We start from the raw sequence: 16872 nt of genomic DNA, 5'->3' as shown, positions 1-16872 counted from the left end.
TATAAAGTAATACTCATTGATACATGGTTAATTTAGATTAAATGGACTGCAGAGATTAGACTCTTAATTATTTTAGACTTAAAACCATTTAACTTGCTCACCCGTTGACTTCATGCAGCCACTCTGCTCTGTGTATGCCTGATCCCATCAGATCTCAGAAGCTGAGCAGAGTAGGTCCTGCATAGGAGATCAGATGTCATGAATGTAACCAGCATATCCAAAACCTTGTTTTCTGTGATGAACTTTCTGTTCGTAAATGTTTTGCTCCCCCAAAAAGTATCATTAGCACACAAGTCACTTGCTATGGGGCGCTTCGGACACTTTGGACTCTTAAACATCTGCTTTTGTTTTCATTTAGATATACCAGAATAATTGGTATCCATTTGTTAATATCTTCTGCTTAGATTTCCTTTCTGAGTTGGGTCTAGAGAAGGGAGAGGAAGAGCAGGATTCATGGGACTCTGAGGTACAGTAAAAATGGATGTGTTATTAAGTGATTTGATGTCAGCCATTCAGATTTTCACTGAGTGACTTATTGCTTTCAGTCCCCATCTGAAAACTCCAGTAATGTGCATGGCAGAAATCAAAGCATACATGCAGAGAGTCAAGAAAAGATGTCCAGTGTTGAAGATGTGGTCAAAGAAGGTAATTTGTATTTTATTTCATAGCGAGTCTATGAAGGTTTGTCAAAGTAAATCCTTGAGTGCACCATTGCATTCTGCAGAAACAACGTGGCCTTGTGTACTTGGTGTAATTGAAATTGCTTTCTGTTATTAATTTGTATATTCATTTTCTGAATAATCATTAAGAGTTTTTTTATTTTCAGTCAAATGATGGTGAGTTATGGTGAAGAATATGATGCCTGTTACATCCTTTCCAGTAATACATTACATTTCTTTTTTTAGACTTGTTTTATGTTCCCTCTTTTATAAGAGGAGATGGAGGAAATAGGATGGCAGTTCTAGAGCTTCGAAGGAGTGTAGGCAGAACAAGAGGGAGCCAGGGAGTCGGTAGGAGTGTTTGTGTGTTGTCAAAGATCTGAGGGAAGAGCATGTCATATCTGTACCAGTTGGCTGATCACCTCATGTTCATCATAAGAGAATGCATGTAGATCACATTTATTCCACCTCACTCACACCCTTTAACTGCCCATTCTCTCAAAAGTTTGTCTCAAATGTTCACAGGTTTTGCTTGTCTTTTTAGGAAATGTTGCCTCTAACAAGACTAAAGGAACATTGCTAGCTGAAGCTGCATTTGTGTTCTATTAATCCCAGAATTTGCAAACAGTGGCCGTCTTTTGCTTAAGACTTTGTCTTTATGCCAGTTCACCATGAACTCTGCTGCATGGCAGTGATTTTGATGTTTTCACATTCAGCTCCATCAGAATGCTGTTGTCCAGAAAATAGTAAATGTTGTCTTTCATATTAAAAAAAAAACCTGTTTTCTTTTACAGTAGCAAATAAAGCAAGTGGTGAGCATGTAGATGAAGACGATACTGTCTACACAGAGGTATGTGCAGCAACTACGTATGAGGATCGGCTGAAAGATCTTGCCTCCTATGATTATTTCAGTAACAAGCACATACTGTATTCATGAGTCGCATATCAGCTCAGAGCTTAGAATGTTCTTTGTTAGGCAGTGTGATTATTTTTCCACGCATTCTCATTCCCTTTCCACACACTTATGGCAGTGCCGGACAAGTTTTTGCTTCATTTTTGTTCGTGAAGAAATGGAGTGTCTTCTTTTTCCACAGGTGACACAGTGGCTTTCACCTCTGCATCAATGTAGTGGTGTCCCTTTAGGTGTTCTTTCAACCTAGAAAAAAGGAAAAGGTTAGAGGGGGCAAGATCCAGACTGTACAGTGAGTCTGGCAAGACCTGGTAAAGTCTGAGCCATGTGCGCGAACATGCATGCCTGTATGTGTGGGGACGAGCACTGTCATGCTGAAGAACTGCATCTTTTCCAGGACGAACTCACTTCAAGTGTGCACGCAGTTTTTGCAAAGTGTTCACATATCGGTCAGAGTTAACAGTGTTGCCACTGCAAATTTGAATTTTTATGGGTAAGGTGATGCCTGTATTCCTATGACTTTCTTGTTGCTTGTTTTCTGGGTCATATACCCAGGGATTGCCACTAGTGACACTCTGGCAGAGGTTCCTGTGCATGTCAGGTCATTTTTTGCATTTTCACCCTTTAAACTCCTTGACCACCTCCTGACTGTACTGACATCCACACAGGCATCACCACAGACAACACTCATTTGTCCATGCACCTGCACAGCCCTCCGCCATGAGGAATTCAATAACTGCAAGTTGTTTCAAATGCTCATCCATGTGAATCACCATTGTTGTGCAGACTACTGCCTGCATGTATCATGCCGAAGGCAGTTCTGCGCATGCAAAAAATTGCATTCATGTGAAAACCTTTTGGTGTAACAATAGTCAATAAGTAAAGGATTACTCATTTCAATTTGATATCTTGCTTGTTATTGAAATAATCACATTGGAGGCATAACATTTCAGCCAAACTTAGAACCATCTTGGAAAAATATTGAAAATATTTTCTCCATTGGCATGAAAATAGAGGATTTTCTTTGATTTCACTAGATGAAGAAGCCAAAATGGGACCCACTCAGTGTTTTGAACAAATGTGATGGAGATACTGACCGAAAGATAGGTAAATGGAATATTCCAGAGGCACATATTTTGTACACTGAAAAAAGAACCAACTTAAAAAGTTGTTTCAATTGGTAACACCTGAATGAATTCAGTTGTTTGAACTTAAGTTAGTAATTTAGATAAAATCTAAACTTAATTCATTTAGATGTTACCAATTCAAACCATTTACTTAAGTTGGTTCAACTATTCTCTTTTTTCAGTGTAGGACAGAATAATTTTGGAATTTCTAAAAAGTAGAGAATTGTTTTTATGTTGAAATTTGTTTTTGTGTAACAGATGTAATGGAAGAGCTTGTTCTGTGTGACGCTGATAACCACGAAGGTAGGATTTAAAATTTCAACGTCATGTTCAAAGTCATGTTTTATGAAGTTGTAATAAAGATATAAATGTTCCCAGTTTTATACACTTCTCACGCTGTGTTCAGACTCTGGGCTGGATTTTTATTTTTTTTTTTTTTGATAGTATGTACCTAAACATAGAAAGGTTTCATTTTATTTTTGTTTATAGATTGCTAGAGAAAGGTCAATTGATATACACGTTTCTACAACATTAGCAGTCTTTAAAGCCCCGTTTACACAGTGCCAGTAAGAGCTCCCGGAAGCGTCCCGGAAGAGTTTTTAGCTCCTCCGGGCCGTCTTAAGGATCACACGCCGTTGTTAACGCCGGCGCTAGGGGGCGTGGCTTAGTTCTGGCTTTACCGGGAATCGTTGAAAAAATTATTCAACATGTTGAATAATTCCGGGAGCGCTCCCGGAGAAGACCGGAGAATTCGCGTGACAACGGAGACAACGCGAACAACGGCGTTTGATACTTTTTTATCGTTGTTTCATCCTTTCTCTTCCTGTAGTGCTGCAGTTTACACCGCCGTTATTCGGCGGCCGGCGTTGTATCCATAATCAACGGCGTATAGAACAGCGAAAGAGGCGGTCAAAACGGTGGCGGACAGTACGCCGTATAAGGGATAGAACTGGGTATTAACCCCCGTTGCCTGACGTGTGCCGGATGCTACAGTGTCAAAACATCGCTTTATTCGGCGGATTTAGCTGCGTTTTATCCGCATATTTGCGGATAGTAAGGCGGTCAAAACGCCGGCAAAGTGCTCCACCCCTTTCCACCGCGAAAACAGCCGGAACTACCGCGAACTTTGGTCTACGTACTACCCGACGACTAAACCGTCTATGTGTAAACGGGGCTTAACATTTTCCAGTTTTTAAGAGCCTTAGGTGCTCTTTTGTGGTCTTGTTTTTGTGTAAAACAATGTAAAAATCATATTTATCTAATAGATTACAATTTGTTCATGTAAATGGGGAATCTTCTTCACAGACTAAGGTTAATTATGGAGTTCCACAAGGTTCTGTGCTAGGACCAATTTTATTCACTTTATACATGCTTCCCTTAGGCAGTATTATTAGACGGCATTGCTTAAATTTTCATTGTTACGCAGATGATACCCAGCTTTATCTATCCATGAAGCTAGAGGACACACACCAATTGGCTAAACTGCAGGATTGTCTTACAGACATAAAGACATGGATGACCTCTAATTTCCTGCTTTTAAACTCAGATAAAACTGAAGTTATTGTACTTGGCCCCACAAATCTTAGAAACATGGTGTCTAACCAGATCCTTACTCTGGATGGCATTACCCTGACCTCTAGTAATACTGTGAGAAATCTTGGAGTCATTTTTGATCAGGATATGTCATTCAAAGCGCATATTAAACAATATGTAGGACTGCTTTTTTGCATTTACGCAATATCTCTAAATTAGAAAGGTCTTGTCTCAGAGTGATGCTGAAAAACTAATTCATGCATTTATTTCCTCTAGGCTGGACTATTGTAATTCATTATTATCAGGTTGTCCTAAAAGTTCCCTGAAAAGCCTTCAGTTAATTCAAAATGCTGCAGCTAGAGTACTAACGGGGACTAGAAGGAGAGAGCATATCTCACCCATATTGGCCTCTCTTCATTGGCTTCCTGTTAATTCTAGAATAGAATTTAAAATTCTTCTTCTTACTTATAAGGTTTTGAATAATCAGGTCCCATCTTATCTTAGGGACCTCATAGTACCATATCACCCCAATAGAGCGCTTCGCTCTCAGACTGCAGGCTTACTTGTAGTTCCTAGGGTTTGTAAGAGTAGAATGGGAGGCAGAGCCTTCAGCTTTCAGGCTCCTCTCCTGTGGAACCAGCTCCCAATTCAGATCAGGGAGACAGACACCCTCTCTACTTTTAAGATTAGGCTTAAAACTTTCCTTTTTGCTAAAGCTTATAGTTAGGGCTGGATCAGGTGACCCTGAACCATCCCTTAGTTATGCTGCTATAGACTTAGACTGCTGGGGGGTTCCCATGATGCACTGAGTGTTTCTTTCTCTTTTTGCTCTGTATGCACCACTCTGCATTTAATCATTAGTGATTGATCTCTGCTCCCCTCCACAGCATGTCTTTTTCCTGGTCCCTCAGCCCCAACCAGTCCCAGCAGAAGACTGCCCCTCCCTGAGCCTGGTTCTGCTGGAGGTTTCTTCCTGTTAAAAGGGAGTTTTTCCTTCCCACTGTCGCCAAGTGCTTGCTCACAGGGGGTCGTTTTGACCGTTGGGGTTTTTACGTAATTATTGTATGGCCTTGCCTTACAATATAAAGCGCCTTGGGGCAACTGTTTGTTGTGATTTGGCGCTATATAAATAAAATTGATTGATTGATTGATAAAATAAAAATGTTTATGCATTCACAAGGTGACATGTTTTTTGATCAGTTTAAAATATGAAATAGCATATCTTCTCATCTTTTAAATTTTTAAAACAAAAACTGTTGTAGTCCCTTCATCATGACCCTGGGCTCTACATGGATGAAGAAGCCCATCAGAGTGGAAAAGGAGATTAAATTCCTACCTTGCATACTTTTGATAACAAACTGTCTTTTATTCCATTCATGATTTTTTTCAGAAAGGGATGATTCAGAATTGTTAATATTATGAAATTCTTTGCGATAACAGCGGAGTGTACAGTAGTGTTCAGAATAATAGTAGTGCTATGTGACTGAAAAGATTAATCCAGGTTTTGAGTATATTTCTTATTGTTACATGGGAAACAAGGTACCAGTAGATTCAGTAGATTCTCACAAATCCAACAAGACCAAGCATTCATGATATGCACACTCTTAGGGCTTAGTAAAAAAAAAAAAAGTAGAAAACGGGGTGTTCACAATAATAGTAGCATCTGCTGTTGACGCTACAAACTCAAAACTATTATGTTCAAACTGCTTTTTTTAGCAATCCTGTCAATCACTAAACTAGTATTTAGTTGTATAACCACAGTTTTTCATGATTTCTTCACATCTGCGAGGCATTAATTTTGTTGGTTTGGAACCAAGATTTTGCTCGTTTACTAGTGTGCTTGGGGTCATTATCTTGTTGAAACACCCATTTCAAGGGCATGTCGTCTTCAGCATAAGGCAGCATGACCTCTTCAAGTATTTTGACATATCCAAACTAATCCATGATACCTGGTATGCGATATATAGGCCCAACACCATAGCAGGAGAAACATGCCCATATCATGATGCTTGCACCACCATGCTTCACTGTCTTCACTGTGAACTGTGGCTTGAATTCAGAGCTTGGGAGTCGTCTCACAAACTGTCTGCGGCCCTTGGACCCAAAAAGAACAATTTTACTCTCATCAGTCCACAAAATATTCCTCCATTTTTCTTTAGGCCAGTTGATGTGTTCTTTGGCAAATTGTAACCTCTTCTGCACATGTCCTTTATTTAACAGAGGGACTTTGCGGAGGATTCTTGCAAATAAATTAGCTTCACACAGGCATCTTCTAACTGTCACAGCACTTACAGGTAACTCCAGACTGTCTTTGATCATCCTGGAGCTGATCAGTGGGTGAGCCTTTGCCATTCTGGTTATTCTTCTATCTATTTTGATGGTTGTTTTCTGTTTTCTTCCATGCGTCTCTGGTTTTTTTGTCCATTTTAAAGCATTAGAGATCATTGTACAACCCCTGGCAATAATTATGGAATCACCGGCCTCGGAGGATGTTCATTCAGTTGTTTAATTTTGTAGAAAAAAGCAGATCACCGACATGACACAAAACTAAAGTCATTCCAAATGGCAACTTTCTGGCTTTAAGAAACACTATAAGAAATCAAGGAAAAAAAATTGTGGCAGTCAGTAACAGTTACTTTTTTAGACCAAGCAGAGGGGAAAAAAATATGGACTCACTCAATTCTGAGGAATAAATTATGGAATCACCCTGTAAATTTTCATCCCCAAAACTAACACCTGCATCAAATCAGATCTGCTCGTTACTCTGCATCTAAAAAGGAGTGATCACAGGTTAGACAGCTGTTGCACCAAGTGGACTGACATGAATCATGGCTCCAACACGAGAGATGTCAATTGAAACAAAGGAGAGGAATATCAAACTCTTAAAAGAGGGTAAATCTTCACGCAATGTTGCAAAAGATGTTGGTTGTTCACAGTCAGCTGTGTCTAAACTATGGACCAAATACAAACAACATGGGAAGGTTGGTAAAGGCAAACATACTGGTAGACCAAGGAAGACATCAAAGCGTCAAGACAGAAAACTTAAAGCAATATGTCTCAAAAATCGAAAATGCACAACAAAACAAATGAGGAACGGGGACTTCCGGTATGGCGGACAGACGAGCGGCCGCTTAATTCTACATCTTCCAGTGGGTCCAACTTCCCCTGGCGTCTGCACACTTAAATTATAAACAGAAAGCAGCTTAACAAGTATGCCAAGCGGCAACAAAAGAAAGACAAGAGGAAAAATTCAAGTTGACAAAGAAGAAGAGACTTTTTCACCGAGTGAAAGTGACAGAGACCAGAGCGATAGCAACAAGCTAGGTGAGCATAGCATGCAAGCTAACAAGCTAAACACTGATAACATGGAGGATATGAGAGCTAGCATTATCGCCGAAATTCAGAAAGTACACACGGAGGTCCAAGAGCTCAGCCACAAAACCGGACAACTCAAGAATGACCTCTCTGAGTTCAGGGAAGAAATGAACTCTAGGCTCAACACTGTGGAGAGCAATGTTAACCAAATGAATGACAGAATCGAAGCAACCGAGGAGCAAGTAACAGAAATGGAGGAATTCAGCGCGGATGTGAAAGATGCCTTATCCTACACACTTGATCTACAGGACGAGTTTCAAACTTGTCTTGAAACACTTGAAACATTTTCCCACAGAAACAACATTCGGATCCACGGAATAAAAGAGCAAACTGAAGGGAATGATATAATGGGATTCATGGAGAATTTCATTAAAACTGAGCTGTCTCTTCCCCATACCACTCTGGGAATACAATGTTGCCATCTCTCCAATGCCCCTCAGCCTCCCGGGGACTCCAACTCAAGATCTATAGTAATGTGCTTCCTCGAGTTCAAGACCAAAGAACTTGTACTTTGATCAGCATGGAAAAAGAAAGTCATTATGTTCAAGGAAAGACATATATTCTGTTCTGCAAATAAGACGAGCAAATTCAACTATATAAAACAGAAATGGGAAAAAGAAGCCGGAATCAATTTAACAGAAGATGATTGGTTAAATATATGTAAAACTATCACGACAACCGCAAGTTCAGATTTGTGGAGAGAATTTATGTGGAAGAACACAGTGAGATACTTTACAACACCTAAAATCAAAGAACATCAGACCAAAGGCCATACACAGGGCACCTGTTGGAGGAAATGTGGACAGTCATCAGCTGGACATTATCACATATTTTGGAAATGCCCCAAAATTGCCACCTACTGGTCAGATATAATTAAAACAATTAATACTGTAACCAAACTTCAAATGCATGAAAGTTTCAGTGTATTTTATTTAGGAAATATACCTACCGAGATGAGAAAAAAGGACCGTTACCTCCTTCAAATATTACAGGCAGCCAGCAAAAAAGCAATAACCCGAAAATGGCTACAAGAAGAACCCCCCACTCTTACAGAATGGACAAACATTGTTAACGAAATATACGAGATGGAACAAATAACTTTTTCTTTGAGACATTCTTCGGACAAAGGGAAATTGTTTTGGGAAAAATGGACATCATATATTTATTCTTGATGTAAGCAGTTGTTTAAATACATATATATACATAGAGAAGATGTAATCCAATGTGGCTTTCAATATCGTCAATTCTGAATGTATGTAATTTTGGTCGGGTCAGTCTGATATGTTGTTTAATTAGAATTTGTGGGGTTTTTTTATGTTTGGATAAAAAAAAACAAACTAAAACTTAAATAAACATAAAGTTTAAAAAAACAAAAAACAAATTAGGAACGAATGGGAGGAAACTGGAGTCAACGTCTGTGACCGAACTGTAAGAAACCGCCTAAAGGAAATGGGATTTACGTACAGAAAAGCTAAACGAAAGCCATCATTAACACCTAAACAGAAAAAAACAAGGTTACAGTGGGCTAAGGAAAAGCAATCGTGGACTGTGGATGACTGGATGAAAGTCATATTCAGTGATGAATTTCGAATCTGCATTGGGCAAGGTGATGATGCTGGAACTTTTGTTTGGTGCCGTTCCAATGAGATTTATAAAGATGACTGCCTGAAGAGAACATGTAAATTTCCACAGTCATTGATGATATGGGGCTGCTTATCAGGTAAAGGCACTGGGGAGATGGCTGTCATTACATCTTCAATAAATGCACAAGTTTACGTTGATATTTTGGACATTTTTCTTATCCCATCAATTGAAAGGATGTTTGGGGATGATGAAATCATTTTTCAAGATGATAATGCATCTTGCCATAGAGCAAAAACTGTGAAAACATTCCTTGCAAAAAGACACATAGGGTCAGTGTCATGGCCTGCAAATAGTCCGGATCTTAATCCAATTGAAAATCTTTGGTGGAAGTTGAAGAAAATGGTCCATGACAAGGCTCCAACCTGCAAAGCTGATCTGGCAACAGCAATCAGAGAAAGTTGGAGCCAGATTGATGAAGAGTACTGTTTGTCACTCATTAAGTCCATGCCTCAGAGACTGCAAGCTGTTATAAAAGCCAGAGGTGGTGCAACAAAGTGTTAGTGATGTGTTGGAGCGTTCTTTTGTTTTTCATGATTCCATAATTTATTCCTCAGAATTGAGTGAGTCCATATTTTTTCCCTCTGCTTGGTCTAAAAAAGTAACCGTTACTGACTGCCACAATTTTTTTCCCTTATTTCTTATAGTGTTTCTTAAAGCCAGAAAGTTGGCATTTGAAATGACTTTAGTTTTGTGTCATGTCTGTGATCTGCTTTTTTTCTACAAAATTAAACAACTGAATGAACATCCTCCGAGGCCGGTGATTCCATAATTTTTGCCAGGGGTTGTAGATGAACAGCCTATAAGTTTTTGCACCTGCGTATAGGTTTTCCCCTCTCCAATCAACTTTTTAATCAAACTACACTGTTCTTCTTAACAGTGTCTTGAACGTCCCATTTTCCTCAGGCTTTCAAAGAGGAAAAGCATGTTCAACAGGTGCTGGCTTCATCCTTAAATAGGGGACACCTGATTCACACCTGTTTGTTCCGCAAAATTGACGAAGTCACTGACTGAATGCCACACTCCTATTATTGTGAACACCCCCTTTTCTACTTTTTTTTTACTAATAGCCCAATTTCATAGCCTTAATCAGATCAACAACGAGATCAAGCATTCATATCATGAATGCTTGGTCTTGTTGGATTTGTGACAATCTACTGAATCTACTGGTACCTTGTTTCCCATGTAACAATAAGAAATATACTCAAAACCTGGATTAATCTTTTTAGTCACACAGCACTACTATTATTCTGAACACTACTGTACATTCCATCTATAGCTATGCACAGTGCTGGTCCAGTCTGGATTGGCTTATGGGAGGATAGTTTATGGCTCTACAGGTCCTATATACAGATCTTTGTTACTGTTCATCAAGCAGTAAGACTGGCTTTGGAAGTATTCTGTCCCCTGTACAGAGTCATCATGTGGCAGCTGCAGTTCCATGTGTGTTTATTGTGAAATGCATTGATGCACACATGCACAATGGTGGCAGCATTGTTGTATGACAGCTGTGTATGTGGCACATATTTGACTATCATCCTTTTTTGCGCTCAATCTTGGGGGAACTGCCTGTGGTGCAGACCCATGGAACTTCTCAAAGAGGAAGGAGGAAGTGTCTGCCACAAAACGTGCATCTGTGGCAACATGCGCATGCTACAGCCACCCTTATAGGAGGACACACTATGCAGCACACACAGATGCACCTGAAGCAGTTTTTTTCATAATACACCCTAACATATTTGTCTTATAGATGTATCTGTGAACCTGTGGCAGGGTGGTTGTAACCCTCGGTATGACTGTCTGGGCCTTTAGATTTTGTTTTCCTTTTCGTGTTGGTGTGTGCTTTGCTAGGCAGAGTTAAATTTTTATGGTTGAGGCCCATGCTTGCTTTTAGTACTGGTGTATATACCATGCCAGTTTGACTGGTACTGTATATTCAGAGAAACTACCCAACAACAACATTCTTGAATTTTTGCACACACAGTTTTTAGACTCAACCCCTATCGAGACCCAGGACTAGGTGGAGAGATTATATCTCCACACTGGCCTGGGAATGCCTCGGGATCCCCCAGTCAGAGGTGGTCAATGCGGCACAGGAAAGAGAAGTCTGGGGTCCCCTGCTGGAGCTGCTGCCCCCGCGACCCGAACCCGGAAAAGCAGTTGAAGATGAAGATGAAGACAATTTTTAGACTCATAATCATCTCTCTAGCTGTTTTTTAAGTACCAATAATCCTGTGGTTATCTGTATTTTAGAAAAACTATAACGTTTACAGAGATCAGACTTGAGTGTGGTTTTGAGTTGGTTCCTGGATTATGTTGGCCTGTCTGGTAAAGAGCAGGCACACATTCTGGGAAAGCTCACATTCAAGACATCATTGAATTGCAAATCCCAGCCTTGGACCTCAGACCTCTTTGGCTCACTATTATTTCAAGGAATTGGCAAATTGAATGGGATGGCTTTCTCAGAAACAAATTTCATAAATGAACCCTGCTTTCCATAAGAAACTGAATGCATTCAGTACCTTTTTGCCATGAAATAGTCATAGATGCTGATGTTGCCTTAAATCTCAGCCTACTACTACTACTACTACTACTACTACTACTTCTCTCATGTCCTAAATGAGACATTCAAAATCTGTGCTCTGTTGGTCTTGTTGTATGATATTTAACATTTCCCATGGATGTTAACTTTCCTTTGGCTTTCATATTTGCATTTTTATTCTCTGTATGGTCATACTTTCTGAAGCTCCAAAATTAGGTCATTCAGTGCATATTTCCAGCTCTTAAGATAATTTAAACTTTATCTTGATTATAATTAATTGAGACCATAAATTAATGACATGCAGTAATAGTACTGCATGAACTTTTAGTTGTTATCCCAAAACCAAATGCTACTCATAAGCCCTATTCAAACAGGGCTAGTGTAACATGGGGAGTTGGCGTATTGTAATTATTACCAGAGAGAATTCAGTCATTATGGACTCCACACTCCCATATCAGTATAGATTCAGATGATTTTTACCATTGGCAAAATGATCCATAGAAATTAACTCAGGTTATACGGTGCATCCGGAAAGTATTCACAGCCCTTCACTTTTTCCACATTTTGTTATGTTACAGCCTTATTCCAAAATGGATGAAATTCATTTTTTCCCTCAAAATTCTACATATAATGCCCCATAATGATAATGTGATTTTTTTTTTTTTGAGATTTTGCAAATATACATATAAAAAAAACCTAAGAAATCACATTCACAGCCTTTGCCATGAAGCTCCAAATTGAGCTCAGGCGCATCCTGTTTCCGCAGATCATCCTTGAGATGTTTCTACGGCTTAATTGGAGTCCATCTGGGGTAAATTTAGTTGATTTGACATGATTTGGAAAGGCACACACCTGTCTACATAGAAGGTCCCAAATGAGCACAATGGCCTCCATCAGCCGTAAATGGAAGAAGTTCAGATCCACCAGGACTCTTCCTAGAGCTGGCCGCCTGTCTAAACTGAGTGATCAGGGGAGAAGGGCCTTAGTCAGGGAGGTGACCAAGAACCCGATAGTCACTCTGTCAGAGCTCCAGCATTCCACTGTGGAGAGAGGAGAACCTTCCAGAAGGACAACCATCTCTGCAGCAATCCACCAATCAGGCCTGTACGGTAGAGTGGCCAAATGGAAGTCACTCCTCAGTAAAAGGCACATGGCAGCCCACCTGGAGTTTAACAAAAGGCACCTGAAGGACTATCAGACCACAAGAAACAAAATTATCTGGTCTGATGAAACAAAGCTTGAACTCTTTGGCATGAATGCCAGCCATCATGTTTGGAGAAAACCAGGCACTATCCCTACAGTGAAGCATGGTGGTGGCAGCATCATGCTGTGGGGATGTTTTTCAGTGGCAGGAACTGGGAGCCATTAAAAACCTTGCCTAGGGCACCAAATTGGTCTCTCTCATACATACACTTTTTGTATGAGAGAGCTGTAGTGCTGCACAGGGTGTGTAACTGTACAGTGCACAAACAGGCAAAAAAAAAGAAGAAGATACAGTAGTGTTCAGAATAATAGTAGTGCTATGTGACTAAAAAGATGAATCCAGGTTTTGAGTATGTTTCTTATTGTTACATGGGAAACAAGGTACCAGTAGATTCAGTAGATTCTCACAAATCCAACAAGACCAAGCATTCATGATATGCACACTCTTAAAGCTATGAAATTGGTCTATTAGTAAAAAAAAAGTAGAAAAGGGGGTGTTCACAATAATAGTAGCATCTGCTGTTGACGCTACAAACTCAAAACTATTATATTCAAACTGCTTTTGTAGCAATCCTGTGAATCACTAAACGTAGTATTTAGTTGCTTAACCACAGTTTCTCATGATTTCTTCACATCTGCGAGACATGGAGTCAACCAACTTGTGGCACCTTTCAGCTGTTATGCCACTCCAAGTTTCTTTAACAACATTCCACAATTCATTCACATTTCTTGGTTTTGCATCAGAAACAGCTTTTTTGATGTCACCCCACAAGTTCTCAATTGGATTTAGGTCCGGGGATTGGGCAGGCCACTCCAAAACATTCATTTTGTCGGTTTGGAACCAAGATTTTGCTCGTTTACTAGTGTGCTTGGGGTCATTGTCTTGTTGAAACACCCATTTCAAGAGCATGTCCTCTTCAGCATAAGGCAACATGACCTCTTCAAGTATTTTGACATATCCAAACTGATCCATGATACCTGGTATGTGATATATAGGCCCAACACCATAGCAGGAGAAACATGCCCATATCATGATGCTTGCACCACCATGCTTCACTGTCTTCACTGTGAACTGTGGCTTGAATTCAGAGCTTGGGGGTTGTCTCACAAACTGTCTGCGGCCCTTGGACCCAAAAAGAACCATTTTACTCTCATCAGTCCACAAAATATTCCTCCATTTCTCTTTAGGCCAGTTGATGTGTTCTTTGGCAAATTGTAACCTCTTCTGCACATGTCTTTTATTTAACAGAGGGACTTTGCGGGGGATTCTTGCAAATAAATTAGCTTCAGACAGGCGTCTTCTAACTGTCACAGCACTTACAGGTAACTCCAGACTGTCTTTGATCATCCTGGAGCTGATCAATGGGTGAGCCTTTGCCATTCTTGTTATTCTTCTATCCATTTTGATGGTTGTTTAGCGTTTTCTTTCATGCGTCTCTGTTTTTTTTTTTTTTTTGTCCATTTTAAAGCATTGGAGATCATTGTAGATGAACAGCCTATAAATTTTTCACCTGCGTATAAGTTTTCCCCTCTCCAATCAACTTTGTAATCAAACTACTTGAACGTCCCATTTTCCTCAGGCTTTCAAAGAGAAAAGCATGTTTAACAGGTGCTGGCTTCATCCTTAAATAGGGGACACCTGATTCACACCTGTTTGTTCCACAAAACTGATGAACTCACTGACTGAATGCCACACTACTATTATTGTGAACACCCCTTTTTCTACTTTTTTTTTTACTAATAGCCCAATTTCATAGCCTTAAGAGTGTGCATATCATGAATGCTTGGTCTTGTTGTATTTGTGAGAATCTACTGAATCTACTGGTACCTTGTTTCATGTAACAATAAGAAATATACTCAAAACCTGGATTAATCTTTTTAGTCACATAGCACTACTATTATTCTGAACACTACTGTAGGTGATGCAAAGTGATTGTTGAGACAGTTTTTTTCAATTTAGCCTCATAGTTTTTATTTATTTATTAATTTTGAGGAGTGACAGCAGAGCAGCAGGCTGTTGAGTTTCCACTCTCATCTCTGTAATTTGTACCAAGCTTTCTTATCCCGCCTGAATCAGCCACAGTATTACAGACATGCTACCCCCTCATGTTGAACAGTCTTGTCCAAATAGGGCAGTAATTGTTGTCATTGTGATAAGTTGTCATTATGTTCATGGTACAGAGCCATCAGACTGGGATTCAGCTAGTACTGCCAGTAAGAAGAGCCTTCCTGACTGTAGAATGGCCTCCCCTGAATTTGAGGAGTTTCCACAGTGCCCCAGTCCATTTGTTGAGAAGCAGAAGCAAGACATTTCTGCAACAGCACCCCTTCCATCCCAGAGGACCATCAACTCTGAAAAAATTCTGCCTAGTGCATCCCACTTGAAGCCTCATCCCCAGCCTTATGCAAGGAAGCTGGTTCTTCAGAAATCAGAGGGTGAAGAAGGTAAAATGTAGTAACAGTGTAACATGAGATTATAAAAGTCTGGATTATATACAATCACATCTTGATTGTAAAATTGTGAAGCTTTATTGTGCAGTGGGGCAGAGAACGATTAATTTAAAAAGAATACATGAAATTTTATCTGCAGTTTGCCAGCGGGCACAAACGCGAACAGAGCCTAGGTTTGACACCTTGTCTTGAATGGAAATTCTTTTTTGTTCATGTATCCCTCCCTGACTTGTCAAAAAACAAATAGTTGTTAAAAAAAAAAAAAAGATTATTTTGGTATATGACTGTAAACCCTGATGTGGTGTCATACAGAATCAGATTTGGAACCAGACAGTTTAACATCAGCATTTGGTGCAGCCAAAACTGACAGTCAGCTGCAGACTGTAGCTGATCCTCCTGCAGTAGTTAAACCAGGTAAGGCTCACTGCTCTTTTTAAATATATTTGTGGGTATATGCTTCCTGTGGATTAATAACTCCCCACTTATTAGGTTCTCCTGTTGTGTCAGCAGTGGCAAAAGAAGATAAAAGCGATGTTGGGTCTGTTGAGCAGCATCCAGAGGTAAGGAATATGCACAAAAATACCATGTCATAACAAAGCACTAGTCCAGGTGAATTTCCTGTCCTTTTTGTATCGTCCATATTTGCCGTCTTCCTTTTGAATTTGATTGTAACACAAGTGAAAATTAGGTATTTTGTAAACTTTAAGCAGTAACATAAAGCACAGATTCTTTATTTTTAATTGTAGTCAGCTGGTTGTCATTTGTGTTGAGAACCAGTCAAGTCTGATAAACCTATCTGTAGTTTTACAAATATTAGATTTTTGTCTTTTCGTTTCCATAATTTAAATTATTATGCTGTCATTAGAACTTAAATCAGTGATTTTAACTGTTCCAGAAATGGTCAAGAGGAAGCCGTTTTTATTCCCTCTGATCACATTGCCACATGATTTCACTGTTGAACTCCTCCCCTGTACTTGGAGGGGTGTTCATCAGTGAAAACGGTGGAATAAAACCTGCACCTCTTCTGCCTTTTCTGGGACAAGTTCAAATCCACTCCCATAAGCAAACCATAATAAGGCAGCTTGGGGCTTTATCTTTCCCCTTGCATAATACACATTTTAAATACAATAATTTAAAAGTGCTGTTTCTGCTGACGTGAAATTACAGCACGTACATTGAATTATTGAGTATTTTTTATCATTTCTGTCTTGTTTTTCTTGTGCATCCATGGTGTCAAAGGAGAAAGTTAGTGCAGTAGAAACTGATGATTTAGACTTAAATAGCCCGTGTGCTGCTGACTCTGGACAAAAAGTGGATGATATGAATGATCAGTGCAGTCCCAGGGAAAGAGGTGACTCAGAAGCTGCTGTCCCCTGGGAGAAACGATATGAGAAGCTCTGGGTGGAGGTGGAGAAAAGGGAGGTGAAATCC

At 39.7% G+C, this 16872-nt stretch overlaps 1 protein-coding gene and 1 long non-coding RNA gene across 2 annotated transcripts in view; one reads left to right on the top strand and one right to left on the bottom strand.

Annotated features, from left to right (window-relative positions):
- Positions 1 to 16872, top strand: part of LOC117515451 (ankyrin repeat domain-containing protein 26-like) — a 109748-nt gene that overhangs the window by 31295 nt on the left and 61581 nt on the right. The window contains 10 exon segments of the mRNA XM_034176013.1: positions 405 to 466; positions 546 to 645; positions 906 to 1010; positions 1454 to 1509; positions 2607 to 2676; positions 2955 to 2999; positions 15172 to 15435; positions 15754 to 15855; positions 15931 to 16001; positions 16681 to 16870. Of these exon segments, the coding sequence (XP_034031904.1) occupies positions 405 to 466; positions 546 to 645; positions 906 to 1010; positions 1454 to 1509; positions 2607 to 2676; positions 2955 to 2999; positions 15172 to 15435; positions 15754 to 15855; positions 15931 to 16001; positions 16681 to 16870 (1065 nt within the window).
- Positions 13614 to 16872, bottom strand: part of LOC117515452 — a 28229-nt gene continuing 24970 nt past the window's right edge. The window contains exons 4-5 of the long non-coding RNA XR_004562154.1: positions 15806 to 15815; positions 13614 to 13625 (exon numbers count right to left, since the gene is read on the bottom strand). This is a non-coding gene — a long non-coding RNA (uncharacterized LOC117515452). The remainder of the gene's footprint in view (positions 13626 to 15805; positions 15816 to 16872) is intronic.

Source organism: Thalassophryne amazonica, chromosome 8 (genome assembly GCF_902500255.1).
Source record: "Thalassophryne amazonica chromosome 8, fThaAma1.1, whole genome shotgun sequence".
Lineage (NCBI taxonomy): Eukaryota > Metazoa > Chordata > Actinopteri > Batrachoidiformes > Batrachoididae > Thalassophryne > Thalassophryne amazonica.
The sequence above is the reverse complement of the archived record's forward strand: the minus strand, read 5'-3'. Positions and strand labels throughout refer to the sequence as shown.